This window comes from Larus michahellis, chromosome 6 (assembly GCF_964199755.1).
Source record: "Larus michahellis chromosome 6, bLarMic1.1, whole genome shotgun sequence".
In the NCBI taxonomy this organism is placed as follows: domain Eukaryota; kingdom Metazoa; phylum Chordata; class Aves; order Charadriiformes; family Laridae; genus Larus; species Larus michahellis.
Genome location: NC_133901.1, coordinates 15444656 through 15467825, shown reverse-complemented (window position 1 = coordinate 15467825; position 23170 = coordinate 15444656). Strand labels below are relative to the sequence as shown.

Here is a 23170-nt window from a genome sequence, read left to right as displayed (position 1 = left end):
GAGATGAGGCTGTGGCCTTGGTCATAGGTGGCCTGTGAGGATGAGGTGGTCCTGAGCATAGCGGGGTGCTGGGGTGAGGGTGCCCAGGACCCTCTGCCTCTCCCCACTGCCCCAGAGCATCGCTCAGCCTTCCCCGGCCCCAGGTTTCCTGCTGGGTTTCCCCTGGCACTGGGGAGCCCACAGGAGGTGCCAGCCCCCCAAGAAGGGGCTGGGGGGAGTGGAGGGGGGGCATGGCCTGAGCCACCCGGGGCCCAGGACTGTGAGAGCCACCGCAGGCAGCCCCTGCAGACCTCCCTTCTCCCCCAGCCCAGCCACGGCTGCAGCTGGCTCTGCCGGGAAGGACCATTTCTTGCTTGCGAAAGGCGGCAGAACTCGATTTGCTTCCATCGTGCCGAGCCATGAGCAGCATCTCTAATTATGCCCTGAGGAAGGGCAAGGTGAAGCGAGATACACCAGACAAAGACGCAGAGGCACCATTTGGCCAGCTGGCCCCTGCTCGAGGCAGGCTGGGGTCAGGATGGAGGAGGTGTAATCTAATGGGAGTCAAGCTGGTACATTGAATTTAGGCTTGTCTGCTTTGGGAGAGATTGAATTAGGACAAGCGCAGCCCCCTCGAGCACCACCGCCCTCCCTGGATGCCCGGCTGGCTCCCAGAGCAGTGCAAACCCTGAGGGCTTTTTCCTACATGCGGGGATTTATTGAGAAATCCAAAGTTTGGGAGATCACCCCCGGGTTGCTGGTGGCAGGCGCAGGCCACCGAGATGCTGCGCAGGGGCTGGGGCCGATGTCCCTCAGTGGAGCCCGGACGAGGTGACCCCGCTGCACAGAGCGACCCATCCCTCTGCACCCCAAGCTCCAGGGACCTCTCGTCCCCACCAGAGCCCCCACCTTCATCTGCCTCCCCAGGGGCTCGTTCTCTCCAAACCACGTGGGCTGCGAGCATATGGTTGGGGCTTCTTTCCCTGCAAACCCAGCCCTGGCAGGGGAGAAGGGGTCTGCGTGGGGGGGGTTCCTCCCCAGGAACCTTGGCTCCATAAGCAGGGCTGCGTGAGGTGTCCCCGGCCTCCCTCCCCCATGTTGTTTGCTCACATCCAGTCCAGCATTGCTGGGGAGGGACCAAGTCAGTGGCACTCATTTGCAGGACCAGAGCAAGCACTGGAAAATCCCACAGAGAAGCTTTGAAGCCCATCAGGTTGCCACCGGCTCCCTGCAAAACATCTGGGAACAGGGCACCGGAATCCTGTGCTACAGGGCAGTGCTGGTGGTCTCTGCGTGGCCCTGGGTGCTCGGCAGTGACTTCAGGTAATCCACGTGCTTGCAGGTGTCCTCGCGGTTGTGCCGGACGTAGCAGATCACGTAGACAATGACCATGGTGAACCAGCCGAACATGGTGATGAACATGGCCACATCCGTGGTCCTCTGGCGCACGCTGCAGAAGTTGACACCGGCATCCAGGACCTGCAGCAGCGGCTTGCCCACGTACTCCTCGCGTGGGGCTGTGTGGCAGGTGATGTCCTGGACGGAGTCAGGGTCCAGCCGCGCCTCCCACAGCACCTCCTGCAAGGCGCACTCGCAGTGCCAGGGGTTGTTGGCCAGCCGGAGCTTGGCATTGAGCGCCAGCAAGGCCTCCTTGGGGATGCTGCGGATGCGGTTGCTGGAGAGGTCAAGGGTACGCAGCCCGGCAGCCACTCCTTTGAAAGCCGCCCTGTCGATCTTCTCAATGGCATTCCTGGAGAGATCGAGTTCCTCCAGGTGGGAGAGGTGCCTGAAAGCATTGCTGGGGATCCTGGTGATGCTGTTAGTGTCCAGCTTGAGGAACACCGCGTCTTTGGGGATGTCCTTGGGGATCTCCTCCAAGTGCCGGGAGCTGCAGAGGACAGCCTTCGCCCCTGCCCGCTCCGTGCACTGGCAGCTCGGGGGGCAGGAGCTGCCCCAGGGGATGCACAGCAAGAGGCAGAAGAAAGCCTGGGCGACGCTGGCTGCCGGCGTGGTCGTGAGGCTCATCTTGCACCCAGCCAGCTCGGCATGGCTGCTGGCGATTCCCCGGTGGCCGCAGCAGCTCCTGGGCAGCAGGGTGGCTCCTCTGTGCTCCTGCGATGCCTCTCCCATTGCTGGAGGAAGGCGGTGGGTGGAGGGGATATGACACGGCATTATTTCCCGGAACGCCGCTCACATGTAACGTGCCCTGGCAAAGCGGTGAGAGGCTGGGCTCAGGAGCCCAGCAAAAAGGATGGAATGATACTGGTTACCATCTTTTCCAGGGCATCTTAATTTGGCTTAAGATAAATTATACCTGGACATAGAGCTGCAGAGATTAAAATCCCGTCCTCCCCCCACCGTCCCAGTCTCGGCACAGCCCACCCAGGCAGGCAAAGGGTGCTGCAGGATGGGGGTGCCAAGACATGCGCGGCCCGGGAGCCTCTGCCCCAGCCTGCTGCCAATTTCCACGAGGGATGCAGTGATTTGCTGCTGGAAAACAGCAGCAGCAAATTCCTATCTCACCAACCTTAAGCGTGGAAAAAAAAAAAAAAAATGATGATTCAGACTCCCCGGATCATCAGACTGGCTTAATCACCACCGGGTTTTTAAATAACAAGATGTGGGGTTCTTTTGCTTTCCCCATCTGGTCCACGAGCTGGTACAAGTCACGTTTCCAAGGGTTTTGCCAAAGCAGGGGTTTGGAGGTGACTTCTTTTTTTAAAGTAAGCAAAGAGTATGGTTTAATAGCCTGACTCCAGGAGCTGGAGCTTAAGAGAGGAGCCACCGACTATCACAGTAGAGGGGGTGATCTGGGAACTCCAAGGGCCACCCCAGCCCTGCTGGGGATGAGGCAGGAGGTGAAACAGGTGGACCTTCTTTCCTCTGCCCCGTGGTACTACTCACTCCTCTCCTGCTGCCCTGGTCAGGCTGGGGGGAAGAGATCCCCATGGAGGGAAAAGTTGGGGGTTGGGACCCTGGCAGCGAAATTGTCCACGGTGATCTCATTAGGAGACCAGCTGGGCATCGAGTCATTATCCCTCTGATATCAGCATCCTTCTGATAATGGCCTCCCCCTGCTAATACCATCCTTTAAGTACCAGCATCTCTCAGGCAGGAGCATCCTCGGAGTACCACCCAGGGGATGCTCCTACCTGAGGGATGCTGCCAATGGACCTGCCCAGGGGTGTGGGACTCTTCCAGGAGAGATGAAGTCATGCTGCCGGGGAATCCCTTTCGCCCTCCAAATGCTGCCCGGGGTCTGCCAGCCCAGTCTCTCCGGGGGGAGGAAGGATGTACTTTGCGGTGCTGGTTCCCACCGCTTGCCCGAGCCTGCTCCCGCCCCTGGAAGGGCTCCGAGGGGCCGCAGCCCCGGGGGCGGGGGGTGATGCCCACCCCCGACCCGCCCTCACACCCTGCCGGGGAGCCGGGGAGCCGGACCTTCCCGGGCGAGGGGCTTGGGGAAGCGGGGGCTCCGGCCGCAGAACCGCCCCCCACCACCACCACCAACCGCCACGCCGTCCCGGGGGGGGTCCCTTACCGGCTGCGCTGCGGTTCGGCTCGGCCGCGACAGGGCTCCGCCGCGGCCCCGGCGCCGTCCCCACCTGTTGCTGCCGCCGGGAAGCCGGGACGGGCGGGATCCGCCTCGGAGGCACCGGGCGGGGCGGGGGCGGGGGTGGCCGGGGCGGGACCGGGGCTGTGGCAGCGCCGGGGCGGGGGGGGGGGGGGTTTGTCCGGACAAGGAGGCGGCCGGGGAGGGCCGGGCAGCAGAGCCGCGGGGGCTGCGGGCGAGCCCCTTTTGTGCCGTGGTTGAGGGATGCTAATCGGGTTTCAGCAATTCTTCTCGGGCGGCGGTTGCTGCTCGCCGGTGCGGGGCTGCGGGTCTAGAAGCTGGCGTAAGGCAGGATCAACCCCTTCCCCCACCCCCCCACCACCCCCTCAAGCCGTGCCCCCCCCCCCCCCCCCGCCTGGCTCCCGGCAGCGATGGGAGACCACGAGCAGCCGCCCAGCAGGCCAAGAGCGGTGGGAGGAGGTACCGTGCCACCGCCTTGCTTTCCAGCAGCTCCTGACATCGACTCCGAACGCGTCAAATCATCTCTGCAGGCAGCACTGGGTGGGGGGGGGTGGGGGGGGGTTGGGGGGGGGTGGGGTGAGTCTGCAAGCAAAGTGAGTTTGGGGGTGGGAACGCTCAAACAGGGCTCATCCTGGAAGTGCGCGCCAAGCATGGCCTCCAGGAACGGCCCCTGGTGAAACAGCCGCGACAGACCACCAGCTTTTGGTTATTGAATACGTAGTTTATTGAGCTGGGTTGACTAAATTGCCAGTGGGAATACCCCCACCCCCCCAACCCCCCCCCCCCGGCCCCGTCACCAAGCCCCCAGTGCATCACTGGTGAAACTGCAGTTGTGCTGTGATGGCCACGGGTGTGGGAAGAACAGCCCTGGCTGGCCAGTGTCGGATCCATCGGGAGAGGGTGAGGGAACCAACATCCCTCCCTGAGCAGTCCCAGGAATAATGGAAATGTCTCCATTGTTCTCCCCATGGCAGGCAACAGAAAAGGGGAGTGAAGGACCCCTTAAGAGTAGAAATGTCTGGGATGGCCATGCTGATGTCCTCTTTCCTGTCCCTACCTGCCCAAGGGACCACAGAGCACGGATCACCTGGGTCCCAGCAAGCTGCCCCTTTCCGTCCATGTGCACAAGGGGATGGGACAGGCAGGTGACACTTAGCCGGTGACTTGGCTCAGACAGCGGGAAGGGGTTCGGCTACAAGATGGTGCTCAGCATACACACGCAGGATCACATATCAGTACGGGACGTGGGGCGTGGACCAGTGCGGACCTATGAAACCATAGGTACACAAGCCAAGAGCTGCTCACACCTTCCAAAGTGCTGGATCACAGCTCAGGACCATGTTGTTGGCTTGGAGGCAACCAGAGATATGGGAACAGCTGCCACAGGAGCGACTTGCAGGGCGGTCAGGAGCTTTAGGTGCAAAAGAGCCCAAGCCTTCTCCAGAGCAATCCTCTGGGAGCTGTGGCAGTGGGAGCAGGGAAGCAGAGGTGCCCAGTGGATGCGCTGGGTGGAGGGGTAGCTGGGGTTGGCAAGTCCCCAGTGCCCACACCAAAGCAAAGAGCAGGTGGGAGCTGAGAGAAGGAACAACTTGCAGGAGCAGCCCTGGGGCTCTGCTTGCCCCAATTTCAAGTGCTGTGGCTGATGTGGAAGCACCGAGGGAGAAGCTGGGGCTGAGCTTGGTGGCTCAGGTGACCAGGATGCCACATAGGCACTGCCCAGGCAGCCCCTGCCCCCGGCTGCTGGAGAGGGGACAGTTTTCCTCCCAGAGACCTGCAATGTACATTCACAGAGGCAACCACAGTACCTAGTCTCCAGTAGCTCCCCATGGTCTCACAGGTGAGCTGTGGTAGAGCTGCAGGTCCCAACCCGAACCTGGTCTGGGGCAGCAGGAGCCCTTGGCCTGTGCTTGAGGACTCAGTAATAGGCGCCGAGGAGAGTTGAGACCTTGCGCAGGAGCTCCTTGTGGTTGGCGTGCAGGGGGATCCTCTTGTCCAGCACCTGCCAGCGGACGCACAGCTCCGGGTCGCAGCCTTGGAGGAACTGGAAGGGGACCAGAGACATCACGTACATGCTGCTGGCGTGGGGACGTGCCAGCCATGCTCAACAGCACCTCCAGTCCCCAGCCTCCTGCCCTTTCTTTCTGGAGCCCCCGTTGCATGCCACCCCATGTTCTTCCTCCAGTGCATGAAGCTGGAGGAGCCTACTTCTTGATGAGGATGAGATCTGGGTCTGGAGAACTGGCTCCCCTGCCCCACGCCCGCTGAGAGCCGGGTCAGGGAGCTGTGGAGGCGAGGGGCCCATACCGAATTCAGCCGCTTCATCTCCACATCGTTCTGGTTGTCGAAGTGGACACTGACGGCCACCGTCTCGACCCAGGCATTATCCGTGTTGCGGGGGTCATCAAGGTACCCCTTGTGTACCTGTGCAGAGTGAAGAAATGCCACATCGGCAGAGCCCTCACCACCTCCTTGTGGGCACCGAGAGGCCCTGGGGGTGGTAGGACATCACCCCACAGCTCCTCTGCCCCCCTGGAGACCAGCACCCTGTTCCCACTGCTGCCTGGAGAGCAATCGCAGCAGGCACAGACGCCGGTGTGTGCAGCCCACCCCCGGGGTCCCCGGGCTGCCCCACAGACCCCTGTGCGGTGCGAGGCCATGTCTCCACCTCCCCCAGCCATTCCTCCCCAGTGGGGGCGGTGATGCAGCCTGCCCCTGTGCACTGGGGACACCCACCTGCCCCTATGCTGCCGTGATGTCCACAGGTACTGTGGCGATGCCCCCGTGTAGCTGTACTGCTGTGACGCCTACATGCCCCTGTACTGGGGTGATGCCCCCACACCCCTGTACCGCTGTGACACCCGCATGTCCCCCACCTCAGTGCCTTGTTTCAGCAAGTTCTGGAACTGGGGCCAGAACTCCCGGCGCAGGATCCACTTGAGCTTCAGTGGCAGTGTCTCACCCGGCTCCAGTGACCCCTGCGCCAAAGCAGATGTCAGCCGTGGGGCCTGCCATCAGCCCAGCCTCCCTCGCTGCCACCAGCTTGGCCATCGGGTGGTTGCCACCACTGCAGAACACGCCACAAGCTCTGGGGGGGGGAGCAAGCCCTCCCTCTTCTCCCAGAAGGCCTCAGCTGTGCCCCAAGCACGTGTCTGAGTTTGCCTGATTCAACATCTGGAGCTCTGTTGAAGGAGGCTATGCCAACAGCTTATGTCATGAAGGATGTGTGAGAACTGAAGCCATGGAGGAGGAGGAGGGAGAAGCGGCGGTCAGGGTGGGTGGGGGTATGTGATGGGACCACCCCAGCACTCCTGGCAGCACAGCCCCACACTCGAATGCTCTGCAGGAGGAGCAGAGGTACCTCCTTGGACAAGGCTGTGGCACCCATCTTGTGTTTCTCCCTTTTCTGCAGGGCATCCAGCCATCAGCTGGTCCCCACCTCCCCAGACCCTTCAGCGCCAGCTGTTTCCACCGGCTCTTACCCCAGGCAGAGCCCAGACATCTGACAGCGGGTACTGGGCCACTAGGACTTCCAGCATCTTCTTCAGGCTCTTCCTTATGATGGACCCATCCAAATTCCTCCTCCAGCTGTGAGAGAGGCCCCTGTTACGCTGCAGCTGGACTCAGCCCCCCCCACACCGGCCCAGCAGCGGTTGAATGGGCAGCAGTGGGTTTTGCCAGGTCCCAGTGTCTCTGAGATGGCTTCGTGCCCACTTTTCCATTCCGCTTCCCTAGCCCTGTCCTGGAGCAAGGACACCTCTCTGTCCCCTCGCGCTCACCGGGTCACAATGGGGTGCAGGGCATGGTTGGGCCCAAAGCAGTGCAGCCTCCCACGGCCTCGCAGCCCCGTCCTGCCCATGGGGTTCCTGATGGGGAGAGAGCGAGCGGGCTGGGATGGCACCAGGGTCCCTCTGTGCACCCTGTCACGCCTATCAAAGCCCTATACCACTTCCCCAAATCTCCCACCACTGCACTGCACCTCTTCTGGGGTGCAGGGTTTTTTTTGCCGGGGGGGAACAGCCCTGAGGATTATCCCATTATCCCTGCCCCACCATTAGCCCTAGGGAAGCGGGAAGAGGATGGATGCACCCAGGCTCCCCCGGATTCTCCACCTCCCCCGTGCTTTGCCTACAGCCGGGCGCCCCAGCTCCCACAGAGCCCGTCCGCCCCCATGGCGGATGCACTCACAGCGGCAGCCCATCCTGCACGGCATAGAGGCCGTGGAAGCTCTGCCGGTCGATCAGCCCATCCATGGTGTTGTAGTTGATCTTCAGGAGAGACTCCAAGGAGCTGGGGGCGGGAGGCAGCCCGGCAGGGAGGGCTGGCTGTGCCGCCCAGGGGAAGGGGCAGGGGAACGGGGAGCCGCGGGGGGGACACTCACGGGCTGAACGGGTCCTGCACAGCCATGTCCTTGTGGTCGGCCGAGTAGGCAGGAGGATCATAGAGCGGGAAGTCCACCTGCAGAGCACGTGGCCATGTCAGGTCACCCTTGCGTCCCTGCTCTCGTGGCAGGCAGGGACTGGGACCCCTGGGGACTTTTTCTACCCCAGTCCCTTCCTCTGCCCGGCTCGTGGCATCATCCTGCAAGGCACGTAGGGTTCCGGGCTCTGCTCTGGGGCAGAGCTGGGGGGCTGGTGCCTCTCATTCCTGCTCCAGTGGAAGCCAGTGCCAGTGCCAGGACCTGTCCCTGCCCCTGAGCCAGCCGCAATTCAGGAAATGCAGAGGCAGGTGGTTGTACCCTCTGTCTCCCAACTGAGCACCCCCAGGCATCCCTAGCGCTGCAGATCCCAGCAGGAATGATGCCCATTCACCTCTGCTTGTCCCTGGGATGGCCTCGGAGCAGCTGCTCCAGGAAGCCACTTGTCCCAGGGCTGGGGAGAACAGGAGCTCTCAAGTGTGACATGGGTGCAAGGATGGGTCTGTTCCTCTTCCCACCACTGGTGGGTCTGCCCCATGCCCCCGCCTCCCAGCCCTGCTGCCCAGGGTTGCAGCTCCTACCTCCCAGGGCACCTTCTCATCCGGCACAGGGAAGCGGAGGGTGTGAGACCCTGGGTACAGGAGGTTTCGGGCAAGCACGTGGTACGGGGGCCGGCTCTCCTCGGCTTTCCCCTCCAGGTCAACCTCCTTCGTCTCCGAGGCTTTGCTGGAGCCTGTGAGGCAGACACGGACAGCGAGGCCCCGCAAAGCAGGATCTTGAGCCCGGTGCTGCAGACCAGGGCTCTGCTGAGGGTGCTGGCTGGGTCTCTCCATGGGGATGACGATGTCCCCTGAGGACCCGGCCCCCAGCATCCCTTCTGACAGACCCCAGAGGGACAGGACTTGTCCCCCGGGGATGCTGCAGTGGAAAGCTTCAGCTATGCTGCAGGGAGGGCTCTGGAGTGGAGGGTGGGAATGGCCGCAGGTGGGGCTGGACGGCCTTGCAGGGCCCCCAGACGTCCCCGGGCCAAAGGACCCTCTGCCTTGCTGCTTGACAGAGGGGTGCAAAGGGCTGCCCATGCCAGCATGGCGCCCCGGGTTTCCCTGGTGCTGCTGGGGTGGGGACGGGCTCCGCTTACCCACAGGTGGCACGTCCTCGCTCGAGCTAAAGCCATTGTCCTGCAGCGCCTGCATTATCCACCTCAGGGCCTGGGCAGTCTGATGGACCTGTGTGGGAGAGGAGGAGAGGAGAGGAGAGGAGAGGAGAGGAGAGGAGAGGAGAGGAGAGGAGAGGAGAGGAGAGGAGAGGAGAGGAGAGGAGAGGAGAGGAGAGGAGAGGAGAGGAGAGGAGAGGAGAGGAGAGGAGAGGAGAGGAGGGGAGGGGAGGGGAGGGGAGGGGAGGAGAGGAGAGGAGAGGAGAGGAGAGGAGAGGAGAGAGGACCCTCCCGGACCCCCGCCTCCCCCCGGGCTCCATTCCTCAAGTACGGCAGGATACGGCCCTGGCAGGAGGCACTGCTGCCCTGGGCTCCTGGCTGTTCATCCCCAGGGCGGCAGCCATCCTCGCTGTGCCCTGATGTTCGGCTTGGAAAACCACCTCCAGGGAGGCATTTTCTCAAAGCAGGTGGAAATGGAAGTGGAAAACGGCAGCCATGCTGCGGCCATCTCAGAGAGGGGATGCCAGGGCCTGGTCCTGCTCCCGGGCACCCCACTGCTCGTGCTTTACGGGGAGGGGGTGGAGAGTCCTCCATCTCCAGAAGGTCTGGAGGGTCCTCTCAGGCCAAGGAGAAGAGCAAGGTCAGATCTAACTGCTTGGGGTGACCAGTGGAGGCAGGGCTTCATCCCACCACTTCCCACCTTCATCCTCTTCACTTTAGAGTCAAACAGATCATTTCCCATAAGCCCTTTCCTCTTGGATGCTATTGCTTTGGCAAGGAAACTCAAACTCTTTGAAGGGGGATTGATTCAGAGGGGCTTTCTGTTGTGCTCTGGTTCAGTTGACTCAGCCCCTGGAAAACCCCACCTTTCTTAGGCAGTTGCTCAGCTTTTGCCTCACCTGGTCTTCTAGAGAGACCAGTCTCTGCTCCACCAGCCCCGTCCTCTTCACCCGGTCCAAGTCCAGCAGCTCTGCCAGTACGTCCACCCTAGTTGACAGTGCAGAGAGGAACCCCCTCAGCAGCCAGCCCTGCACTAATCCCAACTCTTCCCTGCCCAGGACACTGGAGGACAGAAGGATGTCCCTGTCTCAGGAGTGCTGGTACCTCTCTGCAATGTCTCGAATCTTCTGCTCCGTGTTCTGCTTCTCCTGGCACTGCTGGTGCTGCAGGTAGTTCTCCTTCAGGTACATCTCCCAAGAGAGGAGGGCAGCTTCTTCGTTCTTCTCCAGCTTCTCTTCTGCCAGAGGAAGGGGACGGCAATGCTGTCAGATCCCTGGGCATCTCAAAGCCCAGTACCGCGGCCCAGACACCAATCCTCTGCCTTGGTGCACGGTGCCATGCCCCGGGGAGGGGGAAATGGGCAGGAGGGAAGATGCTGGTCCTCACTGAGCTGTTTGTGGTGGGTGGATGGCCTGCGGAGCAAGCATCGCCGGACCAGGATCTGCAGGTGGTTGAGGAGGATGAAGGGTGGAGGTGCGGGCGGGCGGCCATGGTACTCCTCAATCAGATCGTGCCGCTGGAACTTCCAGATCTGGTCCGTGTGCTCCTGGACCTGCTGGAAGGTGTAGCTGGGGCAGAGCCCAGGCGTCAGCAGTGTCATGGGGATGAGGGAGCACATCATGTCTGTATGGTGCCCCGGCTCCTACCCGGCTCCCTGATCAGCCCTGGCCACTACTTGCTACTACTTCCACCATATCTAAAACCCCCCCAAAGCACCCCTGTGCTCTGGTCAGCATGTGCCCCAGGACCCTGCTTGCGCTTTCTCAGCGTACGGTGCCCTGGCCATGGCCAAGCCTGCAAGCAAAGCCAGCTCCATTCACTGTCAGGACCATGGGGCCAGGTCAAACTCACTTGAACATGGCGATGAGGAGGTTGAGGAGGAGGATGTTGGTGAAGAGCAGGTACAGGCACAGTAAGATGACCGTCAGCCACTCTGGGAAGATAGGTTTCTTGCTGTCCTCATTTGTCTCTGGGCACTTGGGCTTGTAGGGGTCGGTCCCGTTGGGGCTGCACTGGTCAATGTTGAAGTTGACCCCTGCAAAAGAGCACGGCAATGACCCCACTGCCGCCAAACCTCACGGTGTCCCACGTTGTGCTCTCTGAAAGCGGCCAGTGTCAAGGGACTGTAGCACCGGACAGGGATTTGACCTCCATCTGATTATCCCAGGTGCTCTGCTCACTGCCACCAGCTTTGCAGCTGTGGCACTGAGCTGGATCGACTCCTCCTGTGCCTTTGCTAGCGTGCTCTCTTGACCGCTTGGGCAGGTGCAGTCCCTGGGTTTGCATTGGTGGCACCGCTCCCAGCGTGCCGGAGCAGGGCTCCAATCCCATGCCCCACCATTGCTCCCTCCCAGCCTTATGTTGCGCTCGGAGAGGAGCCCTGTGCAGGAATTCCATGGGCCAACAGGCAGGAGCTAGGCAGGCTGCGGCAGGAGCTTGGTACCCCTCAGCCTTGTCACAGCCACCCTGCTCATGCCACGTGCTGTCACGGGCCGGTGTCCCTTACCATCAATGTAGGAGGGAATCTGGCCAAAGATGGTCAGGTAGGAGTGGTAGACCACCCCACGGAAAAGCCACTCCACGCGTTCCTCGTTGTGGATCAGGATGGCCTGTTTGGCAACCCCAAAGGACACCACCCACACTGCTAGCAGGAAGAGGAAGAAGAAGACATCCTTCAGCTGCAAAGACAGAGGGGAAGCAAAACTGTGTCCTGGAGCAAACCCCACTTCAGGTTAGGATAACACGGGTGGCACATCCACCCCATGCAGGCATCCAGCTGCTCCAGCTGATCACCCCGGCAGGACAGAGGGGAGCTCTCACCATGCGCTTCACAATGATGATCTTGGGCCCCAGCGTTTTACTGACTGTGAAAATGTGCATCAGTCGCAGGCAGAAAATGATAAAAGCCAGGGACAGTATGATGCGCCCGGGATATAAAGTTGACGGGATCAGCCTGGGCACAGAAAAGAGGAAAGGAAACATCTCAGCGCCACCAGTGTGGGGTTTTTTCTGATCTCACAGCATTACATTTCTACAATATCGGTGAGCTGCCCCGAATGCTGGCTGAGAGTCGCGGCGTGAAAAACATCTCTCCTAAAAGCAGCTGAAAGCAGAGGCAAATTGGTCAGAAACAATCACGTGGCCACAAAAATTTTCACTGGCCTTTGGAAGAAGAAATTGCAATTAAGAAACCTGCACGGTTCTCACACTAATTTTGTCGCCTACAGCAGTGGCTTGAGCGTGCGCATGGCAAGTGACTCTGCAACTCACCTGCAAGCCAGCCCTGTGATAAAGACTAGGATGGCGCAGACATCCAGCTTATTCCAGAAGTCCTTGAAGTACAGGGAAGCCATTTTCACAACCCCAAACCCATCTGGATCGTACAAGAGCTGTTGGGAAGAGAAGAGGGGTTGGTGTTTCAGTAAAAGCCTTGTAAGATACTCACGTGCCTTGTAGAGGGCAGGGACCACACGAACCTGCTGGCCATTACTGGACCCTCTTGCTTACCCCAAGTTAACCTGAGCCTACAGGGTTTTCTACAGGGCAGGAGCATGGGGAGAGGTACCTGAGGCATGGGGGTCTTTAGTCGGGTGGAGAAAGGCACTGAGATGTTGAAGCAAAAGGTGAAAAAAAGCAGGTGTCAAGCAAAGCCTGGGAATGCTTCTGGGAATAAATGCCCAAGGAAGGAGGCGGTCCCTCCATCTCCTGATGGTTTTGGCTCAAAACAGCATGTCTTTCTGCAAGAACCCAGGGCCAGGCCAGATGCAGCCGAGGACATTCTCCGGCCTCAGAGACAGGGGGATCTGGCAGTCCCTTGTGCTGGGACCTCTCCGAATGGATGGTGACATGAGAAGCAGCATAGGAATGTGAGCTACACAGGACCTTCCAGGAACACCTGGAGGGGTGTCTCTCCCTGCTCTCACCTTCTCCCAGCCTCTGCTCTGCCTGCCCCGTACCTGGCGGGTCTCCTCGCACACCAGAGAGAAGAGCCAGAAGTAGACAAGGTACTCCCGCCAGGACGGCGACGGCTGGAAGTCAACCATTAGGACATAGGCGAAGAGCAGGAGGAAGGTGAAGTAAGAGAGGATGTTCATAAGGAAGATGACAACAGGTGCCGTGAAGAAGGCTCGGAGGCGCGTCAGGCAGCCTGCGGGCTGCAGCCTCTTCTCCCTGTGGGGAGCAGGGGTGGAAGTGGGGCTCAGATGCTCAGGAAAATGCCACGGCAGCTTCTCCCAGCCAGCCTTGGTGTACGCATGCCCCAGCTGCAAGAAGTACCTGAAGGTGATGAGGCTGGTGTAGAGAAGTGGGAAGAAGAGCATGCAGGCAATCACCCGCCAAAGCCCATTGTCCACGCACATCTTCCCCCACCAGACTTTGGTTAGAAAGGCCTGTGAGGAGGGAGGAAGAGGAGCAGTGGTTACAGAAGCGCCCTCCATCAGAATGGGCCTGCAGGGCAGTGCCCCACCGCTGCCAACAAGGAACCCTGGATCTGGGGCACGGGACATTTGGGTTCTTCCCCTCCAAGCACCACTGCTGGGAGCCCACCTGGACACCTCCATGGGACACAAAATTCATGTTCTTGGCCTCCAATGCCAACTGCAGACAGGTTGTCTTCCCCCAGGCCTCAGAGACACGGGTGAGGAGCTTCTGGGCTCTCTCTTCATCCTTGCGGTAGCAGTCTGTGAACACACCTGGCCAGGCAGGGACCAGGCATTCCAGGCTGAGCTCTGGGGTGCTCAGCAAGGTGCCCGCAGGATCACCCTTCGCAGCAGGAGCTGGACATCACACCACGCAGCGGCACCCTCTGCGCTCCCACCACCACCCAGGCACAGTCCCCGCCGCACCACGACCCCGACTGTGAGGAGGGGATCCCCGTTTGGTACCATCCATGCCACCCAGCACCCCCAGACACCTCCAGGACAAAGCCACCCGGCCCCACAGGGCGTCAGAGCAGTGCTGAGTTGCTGGTCCCACTCCTGCTCACCGATCGCCTTCTGCTCGTACTGCTCGGCCAGGGCCAGCATGTCATCGGTGGTGTCAGTGTCTTCCTCCTCCTTGGCAAGCTCCTTCAGGATTTTGCTGCAGGCCAGCGCGGTCACCATGCAGTCCTGGCTCTGGAGCAGAAGAGGCCAGAGAGAGCGTGGGGCTCTGCGCCCTGTCCTGCAAGTCCCAGCAGTCCTGCCAGGCCCTCCACAGCTCCCATGGGAGAGAGGGAAGGAGGGAGTCTGCCCCGAGGAGACCGCTGCTCAGGACGAACAGCTTGCCATGACAAGGGCCGAGCTGTGCTCCCCGCTGGGTGACACACCGCCACGGGGAATCCGGGGACACCCCTGCTCCCCATGGGAAGCCATGGGTGATGGGACAGTGTGACTCCATGGCTCTGCACGGCACGCTCACCGTGCCGCCAGCCACCCTGCCTCTTGGCCTGGGGATGCTGTTTATGGGTGGAAGCCTTCTCCACCCCAGCTGCCGTGCCCCTGTGTCCCGCCCGCGGTGTGCTGAGCCCTCTCTCAGCCTTTGCAAGGAAGAGCAGACTTCTGGCCCAGCATGTCACCTCTGCCCGCAGCGTTCGTTTTGGCTGGGAAGGGAGGGATCTGGCATCGTAGTGTGTGTCTGGGGATGACCATCAGGTTCACCCAGGCTCACTACCTGGCTCCCTTTTGGCTGGGGGTCAGGCTCAGGTGCCGCCACGCGCCAACTCGCCTGCTGTCCCAAATGCCAGCAGGTGCAATCTTTCCTCTTGGGGCTGGGAGGTTTGGCTCCATCTGAGCCTCTCAGCCGGGACCGACAGCTCTGGGCTGTGATACCTGGGCCCAGATGATTTCTGCCAGCTCCTTGCGGTTCTGGACCACAGCCCAGATAAGCAGGTCGCGGACTGGGTCCATGGTGAAGATGACTCGGCCGGCAGAGCGCTTGTAGAGGGACCGGAGACTTGACCCCTGAACCTGCAAGGCGTGCAATGGTCAGAGCTGTTCCCCCCTGCCAAGAGGCTGCAGAAGGCAGACAGCCCCTCAGCACAAAGCCACCCCTGAACCCTGGGTGCCTGCTTCCACCACCCACAGAAGGGCCTCTGCTGCAGATATTGGGGTGACCAAGACTGGACTCATCCTGGAAACACCACTTTTTATAGGGCCAGGATCATAGAATCATAGAATCGTCTAGGTTGGAAGGGACCTTTCAGATCATCGAGTCCAACCATCAACCTCACACTGCCAAAACCACCACTAAACCATGTCCCTCAGCCCCACATGCCCATTCTGCCCAGTGCACCCACCCCACTGGGTCCTGCCCACTGGAGTCACGCAGCCACGTGGTGTTGTGGGTGTAGGAGGGTGGGAGCTGCACCTTGAATGTGAGGCAGATGACTCGGACATGGCTTTAAGGGAGTTTAAGTGGGATTCTTGAGCAGGCAAGAGAACAGAGGCCCAGCTGCAACCTCCAGGATGGTTCCCTGAGCCAGCGTCCCCCTTCCTAATGCAACCTTGCCACCACATAACCTGGAGATGCGTACATTCAGCTTGATGTGTGGGACGGGGATGGAGAGCCGGGGCCGCTCCGTGTGCTTGGGCTTGGGGTAGAGAGGCTGCGTGGAGCAGCCCAGCAGCTCCCGCAGCACCTGGGAGACATGATGCAGTTGGATTCTTGGCATTTTAGAGCCAGCTGTGTGCTCTCTCTCCTCCAGAAGGACCTTCTGCAGCTTGCTGTGGAAGAGGCAGGATGGGGCCATGTTGTCGTAGAGGTAAACCAGGGTGTCCCAGGTGACAAACTCCTTGAGACGCACTCCCTGCTCCAGGAACAGCTTCACAAACTCTGGCTTGTTGGAGATCAGGGCAGCTGCCATCATGGGGTGGAGATCTGTGGGCTGGCAGGCCAGAGGCAGAGGTAAGGGGCTCCATGGCCTCGGAGCAGGGCGCCACCATGCTCCTCACTCAGATGGGGGAAAGATTTTATCCCTGAGCACACAAGGAGTTTCTGGGTGTGACAGAGCAGCTGGGAGGTACTGGTACTTGTGGGACATTCCCCCAGGACACACTTCTGGGTTAGTATGCCCTCTCCTCTGGCAGTGAAGCCCTCCGCTGCCTTGGCTGCTGGGTGGAGGGATGGGGTAGGGTAGAGGGTAGACCCTCTTTCCCCAGCTCACGAGGATGCACCATACAAATGAACAGGACCTCATAGGCTTGTTCTCTGTGCACAGCTCTTCAGCTGAAGGATCATGGTGCTGCCACCTGGATCTCAGCCATGGGGAGACTGGCTGCTCCCGATGGTCGCCCAGGTCAGCTGTTGTGGGGTTTTCCTTTCTAAGGCAACCTTTACGTGTGCTCAGAAATTAAAACAAAGCCTGTGGGCAAGGGGCTACGTGTCTGTCCCGGCAGGAAGGTGCCTGCTGACCTTCTGACACATTGGTCCAGGGCTGCAGCGCCTTGTAACAGCCCTGCCCGGCATCAGCTAATCTGAGAGCCTGCCTCATCCTCCCTTCCCTACAAAAGTGTAGAACTTGTTCAGGCTGTGCATTTTCACACCACCAAATATTTCCTCTTTGGCATCCTTGTTCCCACCAGCCCCTCCCTGGCCTCGCAAAAGGCATGTGAGCTGGGGGAATCCAAACTGTCGAACGAAATAGGAAAAATCCCTTTTAAGTCCCACAGCCCCAGCAGGAAGGACAGAGAACCCGGCTCAGCTTCGACTTTTCGACACTTGGATCGGGCGTGGGATGGCAGAGCTGGCTTGTGCTGCCCTCTGCCCCACTCCGTAGTAAAGTTTGAGCAGGGAAGTACCAGACTGGGTGAGATGAGTTTAGGGACAACTTGCCATTTGACACGATGGCATGAGCAGCAACCACAAGGCAGAACTGGCAAGGAGTATTTTTGGCCCTAGGTTGGTGGATTGTCTTTAAAAGACACCAGTTTTGAACAAAATAGCAATCGATCACCTTTGTAAACAACTATAAGCCAAATAGGACCTTAACAAGCAACGAATTGCAGGGTGTGCTCACCTCTGCTTTGGATGTTTGAGTGCGCTTTTGGAAGGCAGGACAGACTAAGAGCCCCTGGGAATGTGGTAGGAGTTTAGGGTCCAGGAGAAATGTCCTCAAAAACTCTGCCTAGGCCCAGCCAAGGTGAACAGTGCCCTCAATACCCGCAGCCCTCAAGTGGGACCTGACAAGCTGTAAGCCTGACCGGACAAGAAGCACAGGTAGTCCCTTACCTTCCACTCATGGTCGTCCGTGAAGATCTCACTGCGAGCAATATCCACCCTGTTCCAGGCCACAGCTAACTTCAGCTGATGGTCCCAGTTCTCATGGCCAAAATGGTCCTGGTTTCGGGATGCTGCATGCAAAGTGCATGTGTTAGAATAGAGGGTCTGTTACGCACAAGAAGATACCACCTGGAAGCCTCCCTGGAGGTCTGACCCTTTGGGAGAAACATCTCTCCACAGTTAGTTCAGCATCACAAGGTCTGGGGACTCCTTTGGTGACCCCATAAGTCAAGCAGCTGCAGGAGGTGACTTGTGACCCCCACCCCATTCGCCTTGCCCCATCCTCCCAAGCAGCTCCGCACCCCTCACCTTTGAACAAGGCCTGGAGGATGGCCACATCCACGTCCTGCTGGCCATATTTGCCCTCTCTGAAAATGGTCAGGAGCTGACGGCTCCGCACTATGTCTTGGATCTACAAGGAGAGCCATGGGCAAGGAATCAGCAGCAGCATCTCCTCCCTGCCGCTTCCTGCAGACTCCTGTCCTGCGTGGGGCAATTGCTCTCTCCTCTTGGGTTGCCTGCAGACTCCCTGCACTGTGTGTCCCAGCCCAGGTGGGGCTGGTCCCAAATGGTACCTCTCTGCCCAAAGGGAGCGGGCAGTGGAGGAGCAGAGCTTGAGCCCTTGGGGTGCCACCAGGACAATGCAGAACATGGTTGGGGGTGATGGATGGTTGGTGGAAGATGAGCTTTAAACTTCACGCTGGGAGCCTTGCCTTCACGCAAGGACCCCTGGGGACCCCTTTGATCTCCACAAGCTCTGTGAGTGGAGCTGTCTGCCTGTACAAGGCTCACCTTCTTGGTCCACTCCACCAGCTTGCTCTCAGTGAAGAGCTCATAGGTGTCGTGGAAGAACACACTCAGCTTCTTCTGGATCAATGCAATGGTTATCTTGGACACAGGCAGGTTGGCCACCTGCGCGATGACATCGGCCACACGCCCAGACCCTTCCACAATCACACAGGGGGTCCCGTTGGTGATGGCGTTGTAGATGGTCTGCAACAGAGCAGAGAGGCTGGTCCTAAGCCCACCCAGAGGCCAGCAGACCCTCTCCGAGCCTGAGACCCAGGCAGCTCCCCAGCACTCCCTGCTGCTCCGCAGCCATCCAGTCCGGCTGCATTTCACCTAGTGCGGCACCACGCTCGCACCAACACCGAAGAGCAGCACCCCGGGCAAGGAGCTGCTCCCTCCCACCACCACCTCCTCTCAGCTCTGCTGGGAGCGAGCAGGAGCAGCTCCTTACGTCGAGTGTCCCGGGGCCTCCTTCCAGCACCACGCACACGATGGGGATCTTGATGGCGACGCCTGCGGGGAAGCAGAGCCCAGGGTCACCTCCCTGTGGGGCAGTCCCCTCCCATGCAGCTGAATGCGGTCCTCTCTGAGCGGTGGGGTGTGAAAGGCAAAGTGGGAGCACTGCCCCTGACATGCCAGGCTCCAGGAGAGATGGGAGATGATCTCCTGGCAGTCATGCTGCTGGAGCACGTGTGTACATGTGTTGGAATAGAAGATCATTTGCACAGCGAGAAGACACCACCTGGAAGCCCCCTTGGAGGTCTGGCCCTTTGGGAGAAATGACCCTCCCTGATCAGCTCAGCATCACAGGGTTTGGGGGCCCCTTTGGTGACCCCATAAGCCAAGCAGCTGGCAGAGAAAGGTTCTTTGATTTGTGTCACTGAGGAACCAGGTTCCACATTTATCATGAGAGTCCTCTCAAACACCTTGCTTGGATCCTCCAGGGAAGCCACACAGCCTCCCCTCTCACCAGAGGCCAGATGGGCACCCCTTACCAAGGGATGTCCCATCCCACTTTGTGCCCTCCCCTGCCTCAGGCCTGGCTATGCATTGCCATTACCTCCTTTCACCTTGGTCTGCTCTGAAATGAACTTCTCCAGTCTGGTCCTCAGGGTGATTTCCACCCCGTACCTCCCGTGGGTGCCATCGTCCACCAGGATGAAGTGGGAGTGATTGCTGTCCAGGCATGACAGGCTGCCTTGGTTCTCCTCATCCAATACGTACTCAGCTGGAAAGCCACCCTGTAAGGTGCAGGAGGAGAGACTCTGGGAAAAGCCTGGCAGGGCTGGAGAGGAGCACCAGATGCCCAGAGCAACCAGCATGTGGGACAGGAACAGGCTAGCACGTGGGGACAGTCTGGCCAAACAGCTGTCCCTTGCCCCCTGCAGTCCTCACGTCAGCCTTGCCCCATGCTCCTCTGTCTCTGCTCCACCTGCCCTCACACCCACAAGGGTCCTCCCAGGAGAAGCGCAGCACCTACGCAAGACACTGGGTAGGGTAGAGAGGCTTCTCAGCAAACATCAGCCCGGGACCATCACTCCTGGTGCAGCTGGGTTTTACCAGGGCTGCCAGCCACAAACACGTTTTGAAGGACCCGTTCCCACCACGGTCCTTGGCACGACTTCCCCAGCAGTCCAGGCGTAGGCAAAGCAAACGCATCTCCAACTCTGCCTGGCTCACCATGGGGCAGATGAGGCTCTCTCGGTTGTACACGGTCCCCCAGGTGGCTATGCCAATGGTGACAATCTTGCCCTCCTTGTGGCTGCCGCTCAGGATGAAGTCTCGCACTGCTTCTCCCACCTGTTTCATCACACCAGCGTGGGACCCCCCTGTGATGATCCAGGCCCCTGGCGGTCAGAGAGGGGCTTGTGAAGGGAGAGGTTCTGCTCCCAGCAGTCTCCTAGCATCCCCCTATCTGGCTACAGGAACTCCGGGTCCTCGGAGATGCTCCATCACCCAGAAGATGTCTTCCCTGGGAACTACATCAAGCCCTGGTAGCACAGGAGGTGCCTTTTTCAGCACAGCGTTGCACCTCTCAGTCCAGCTCCCTATGAAACTGTTTGGTGCAATTGAGCAACAGCAGTTCATCCCTGGTGGTGGTAGTCCAGACACGGACCTACAGGCCTCCTGGGCCAGCTTGGCATCTCCACTGCAGCCCAACTGACTGAACCTGGCATGGCCAGATGATAAGCCCCTCTCCCGCTGCAATCGCAGGGAGAGCCTCTGCATCTCTTACCAGTGGTCTGGGCCACTTTGACAAGCCCTTGCCGGAAGATGTTCTTCAGTCTTGGCTTCATGATGAAGTTTTTGGCTCCTCCGGTGACTGAGATGAGCAGGTTGGGTGCATCGAGGCCCCAGTACTGTGTCATGAGGTGGTAGATGACCCGTGGAGGGGTATCTGAGGAGACGCGCACATACTGCAAAATAGGGAGTATTGGGTAAAAACAACAGGGTCAGGGTAACAAGGCATCTCCGCCACAATTTCTCCTGTCCCAGCAAAGACCCAGGGTCTTCCCACGCCATTTCGCAACAGAGTCCTCCCCAAGTCTTTGGGCATGAGCCTCCTCCCATTCGCTTCCCTGGGACCAAGCATTCCCGAGACGAACCTAAGGATGAGGACAGGGAACAGCCACTCCTTGAAGCGTGGGCCTCGCAGCATGAAGATCATGTTTGTGGTTTCAGAAAGGGACTAGGTACAGGGCTGGGAGAGACGAGGGATCCTGTCCCACCTCCCCTTCTCTACTTGGGTCAGTGTTGCCTTTGGGGCATTTCCATGCTTTCCTAACCTCCTCTCATTCGGGAGGGAAATACTCCCATTTCATCTGCCACAGCAGGACCTGAACACTGGCTCCCCATGCACCACAGGTGGGAAAAACGGATCACCTTCCCCGTCTTCTGCCCCAGGCCCGTGAAGTGGATGTCACCGAAGGCATCTGTCGGCATTTCCTGGATGTGCCTGCTGGGGTCCCACTCCTTCCCCAGGAAGATGGGAGGTTTGGCAGCATCCTCCAGGTGCTGTTCCCTGAGGTAGCCGCACTCGCACACAATCCTCCTGAAACACACGCCACCAACTTTGCCCCAAACAATCGAAACCCAAGAGGCAAAGGCCCAGCTGGCCCTCCTGCCTCAGCCCAGGCAGGAGGTGTTGGCGTTCTCCTTAAGACAGGCACCAGCATCGCCCACCCAGCTTGTCCTCCAGCTCAGAACTTGTGCAGAAACAAAGGCACCGCCTGGGGGGAAATTTAGCCAAATTTAGCAAATTCGGTTGCTCTGGATAAGGCCTGGATGGAAATGACTGCATGCAAAAGCATGGGAAAGGTTCCTCCCTGGGACACGGGCTATCAGCCATGCGGTGACACGCAGCAGGGTGAAGAACGAGTCCAAAAGGAATTTGTGAATCCCATTGGCACCAGCCCCCTTGACAGAAAGGCGGGATTTTCTGGTGCTGTAGCTTTGTCACCAAACACCCCTTCTGCTTTCCTGGCAGGGGAGGGGAATGAGGGACGGACTGACTTACCCAGAATCTGATGTCCGGGAGCTTTCAACAAAGTAGGTGCACTCTTTCTTCCGGATGTTTTCAGGAATCCACGAGATGAGATTTTCCTGAGGGAGCAGAAAAAGCAGCAATGGGTCAGGGTTTCTGCAAAAGGCCAGAAGTTATGCCAGGGGCCAGAACCCCCCAGTGCTTGGAGCATATCTATGTGCTTCTCTTGATGAGAAGGAAGAAAGCTCCATCACTATCTGCAAAGACAAAGCCAGGTGTACTCCAAGGAGAGGAGATAGGAATGCTGGACAGGTACCTCAGATGTCTGGGGGTTTTCTGTCTATCCCTAAGCCTAAAGTGATCTGTTATCAACGGTCCTGTCAATGAGTCACTGGATAACTCATTAATGCTCTTCCGTCATGTGTGGCCAACTGCCCCCTCTTCCAGCACCTCCTGAACTTGCCTTTTCATTGCTGCCAGCGGGGAAATGTGCCTTCCGCCTGCTCTTCGAGACGCTGCTGCTGCTCTGCTGGAGGTTGGGGACCACCTCGAAGTCGCTCATCTTCTTGGGGTGCGTGGTGGGATCGTCTCCTCTCTCGGGGCACACTTTGATCACTTCAGAGGGTAGCACCTTGGTACGCCGGCCATGGCTGCTGCGTCTTGCCCCGCTTGGCCTCCTCTCTCCTGTTCCTAGGCTGGGAGGTCCTGAACATCTCCATCCTGAGCACAGCAGAAAAGAAGAAGGATACCCATGGATGTAAAGCTGTCCTGTCCATCATTCCCTGGATGGAGAGAGGTCCACAGGAAACCTGCCGGACCCTCGCCATGGTCCTGACACAGGGGCCACACGGGTGGTGAACCATCCCAGTGTGCCCCAGGGAGCCTGTCAGCCTCCGAAAATTGACCCCACCGCGCGCCAGCACAGCTGCTGGCCCACCTGCTCCGCTGCCTGGCCGTCCACCAGCCCGCAGCAATCCTGGCTTGCTTCTGCCGCAGGCACCCGGGATATTTCTGGCAGCAGGCAGAGCAGAAACCAGGTCTCCCAAGCACGGCCCTGCAACCAACGCGCCGGCTGCGGAGACGGGGCACTCCCCTGCAGGGGGGGTCTTGTGCCCCCTGCGAAGGTCCCCGGAGATCCCAGCGCTAGAAGCGAGGTGCACCCCAGCACTCTGCAGAGCGGGGGCTGCAAAACTCCCGAGCCCTCCCAAACGCTTACAGCCCCCGTTGCTGAACTCCTGAACTGCTGAGCCGGGATTGCTGCTGGAGCAGGGGTGGAAAAGGAGCCCCAGGGGGACCGGTGTCCTCCCAGGGGAGCGGTGATTAGGTGACAGAGGAAGAACCCAGGTAAGGCGCCGGTGGGGTCAGCAGGGATGCGTTTAAGGAGGATTTTGGCTGCCTTTGTGCAAGCCAAACTCTGCATCGCACCCAAGGGTGGGGAGCCCTTGGAGGGGGGACAAGCAAGATCATGGCTACCACTGTATCACCTTCACAGCTCCTTCCGCCCGGCTCAGCGCTGCTGCAGGC

General features: G+C 59.6%; 2 protein-coding genes across 7 annotated transcripts; both read right to left on the bottom strand.

Annotated features, from left to right (window-relative positions):
- Positions 1-479: 479 nt before the first annotated feature.
- On the bottom strand, positions 480-4085 carry LOC141744729 (leucine-rich repeat-containing protein 3-like). Of its 5 annotated transcripts, none has more exons than XM_074591327.1 (2): positions 4014-4085; positions 480-2185 (listed from the first exon to the last, which is right to left on the bottom strand). In XM_074591327.1, exon 2 carries the CDS (start codon positions 2149-2151, stop codon positions 1246-1248), a length of 906 nt encoding a protein of 301 aa, XP_074447428.1. In that variant the 5' UTR covers positions 2152-2185; positions 4014-4085; the 3' UTR covers positions 480-1245. The 5 variants fall into 5 exon arrangements, with proteins under 5 accessions (XP_074447428.1, XP_074447430.1, XP_074447429.1 ...); XM_074591329.1 differs by lacking the exon at positions 4014-4085 and adding an exon at positions 3518-3771 and having other exon boundaries at positions 480-2111; XM_074591328.1 differs by having other exon boundaries at positions 486-2111.
- A 169-nt stretch (positions 4086-4254) lies between these two features.
- TRPM2 (transient receptor potential cation channel subfamily M member 2) lies at positions 4255-22350 on the bottom strand. Of its 2 annotated transcripts, XM_074590305.1 has the most exons (32): positions 22110-22350; positions 21680-21765; positions 21046-21214; positions 20399-20579; positions 19843-20009; positions 19223-19403; positions 18614-18675; positions 18166-18366; positions 17683-17785; positions 17323-17444; positions 15629-15979; positions 14925-15062; positions 14102-14231; positions 13663-13808; positions 13393-13505; positions 13074-13287; positions 12388-12506; positions 11938-12070; positions 11624-11795; positions 10969-11152; positions 10504-10685; positions 10222-10354; positions 10017-10104; positions 9103-9190; positions 8546-8697; positions 7929-8005; positions 7736-7837; positions 7327-7413; positions 7030-7135; positions 6424-6525; positions 5855-5971; positions 4255-5591 (listed from the first exon to the last, which is right to left on the bottom strand). In XM_074590305.1, the coding sequence occupies exons 1-32, from the start codon at positions 22206-22208 to the stop codon at positions 5466-5468; spliced, it is 4431 nt and encodes a 1476-aa protein (XP_074446406.1). In that variant the 5' UTR covers positions 22209-22350; the 3' UTR covers positions 4255-5465. The 2 variants fall into 2 exon arrangements, with proteins under 2 accessions (XP_074446406.1, XP_074446407.1); XM_074590306.1 differs by lacking the exon at positions 7327-7413.
- Between the last annotated feature and the right edge of the window lie 820 nt (positions 22351-23170).

Coding starts and splice junctions, on each gene's coding strand:
- LOC141744729 (XM_074591327.1), bottom strand. CDS start 2,151: ATGCCGTGTCATATCCCCTCCACCCACCGCCTTCCTCCAGCAATGGGA.
- TRPM2 (XM_074590305.1), bottom strand. CDS start 22,208: ATGAGCGACTTCGAGGTGGTCCCCAACCTCCAGCAGAGCAGCAGCAGC. Junction 15,063..15,628: donor TCCCACACATCAAGCTGAAT/GTACGCATCTCC, acceptor CACGCCTTGCAG/GTTCAGGGGTCAAGTCTCCG. Junction 6,526..7,029: donor ATGTCTGGGCTCTGCCTGGG/GTAAGAGCCGGT, acceptor GCTTTGGCGCAG/GGGTCACTGGAGCCGGGTGA.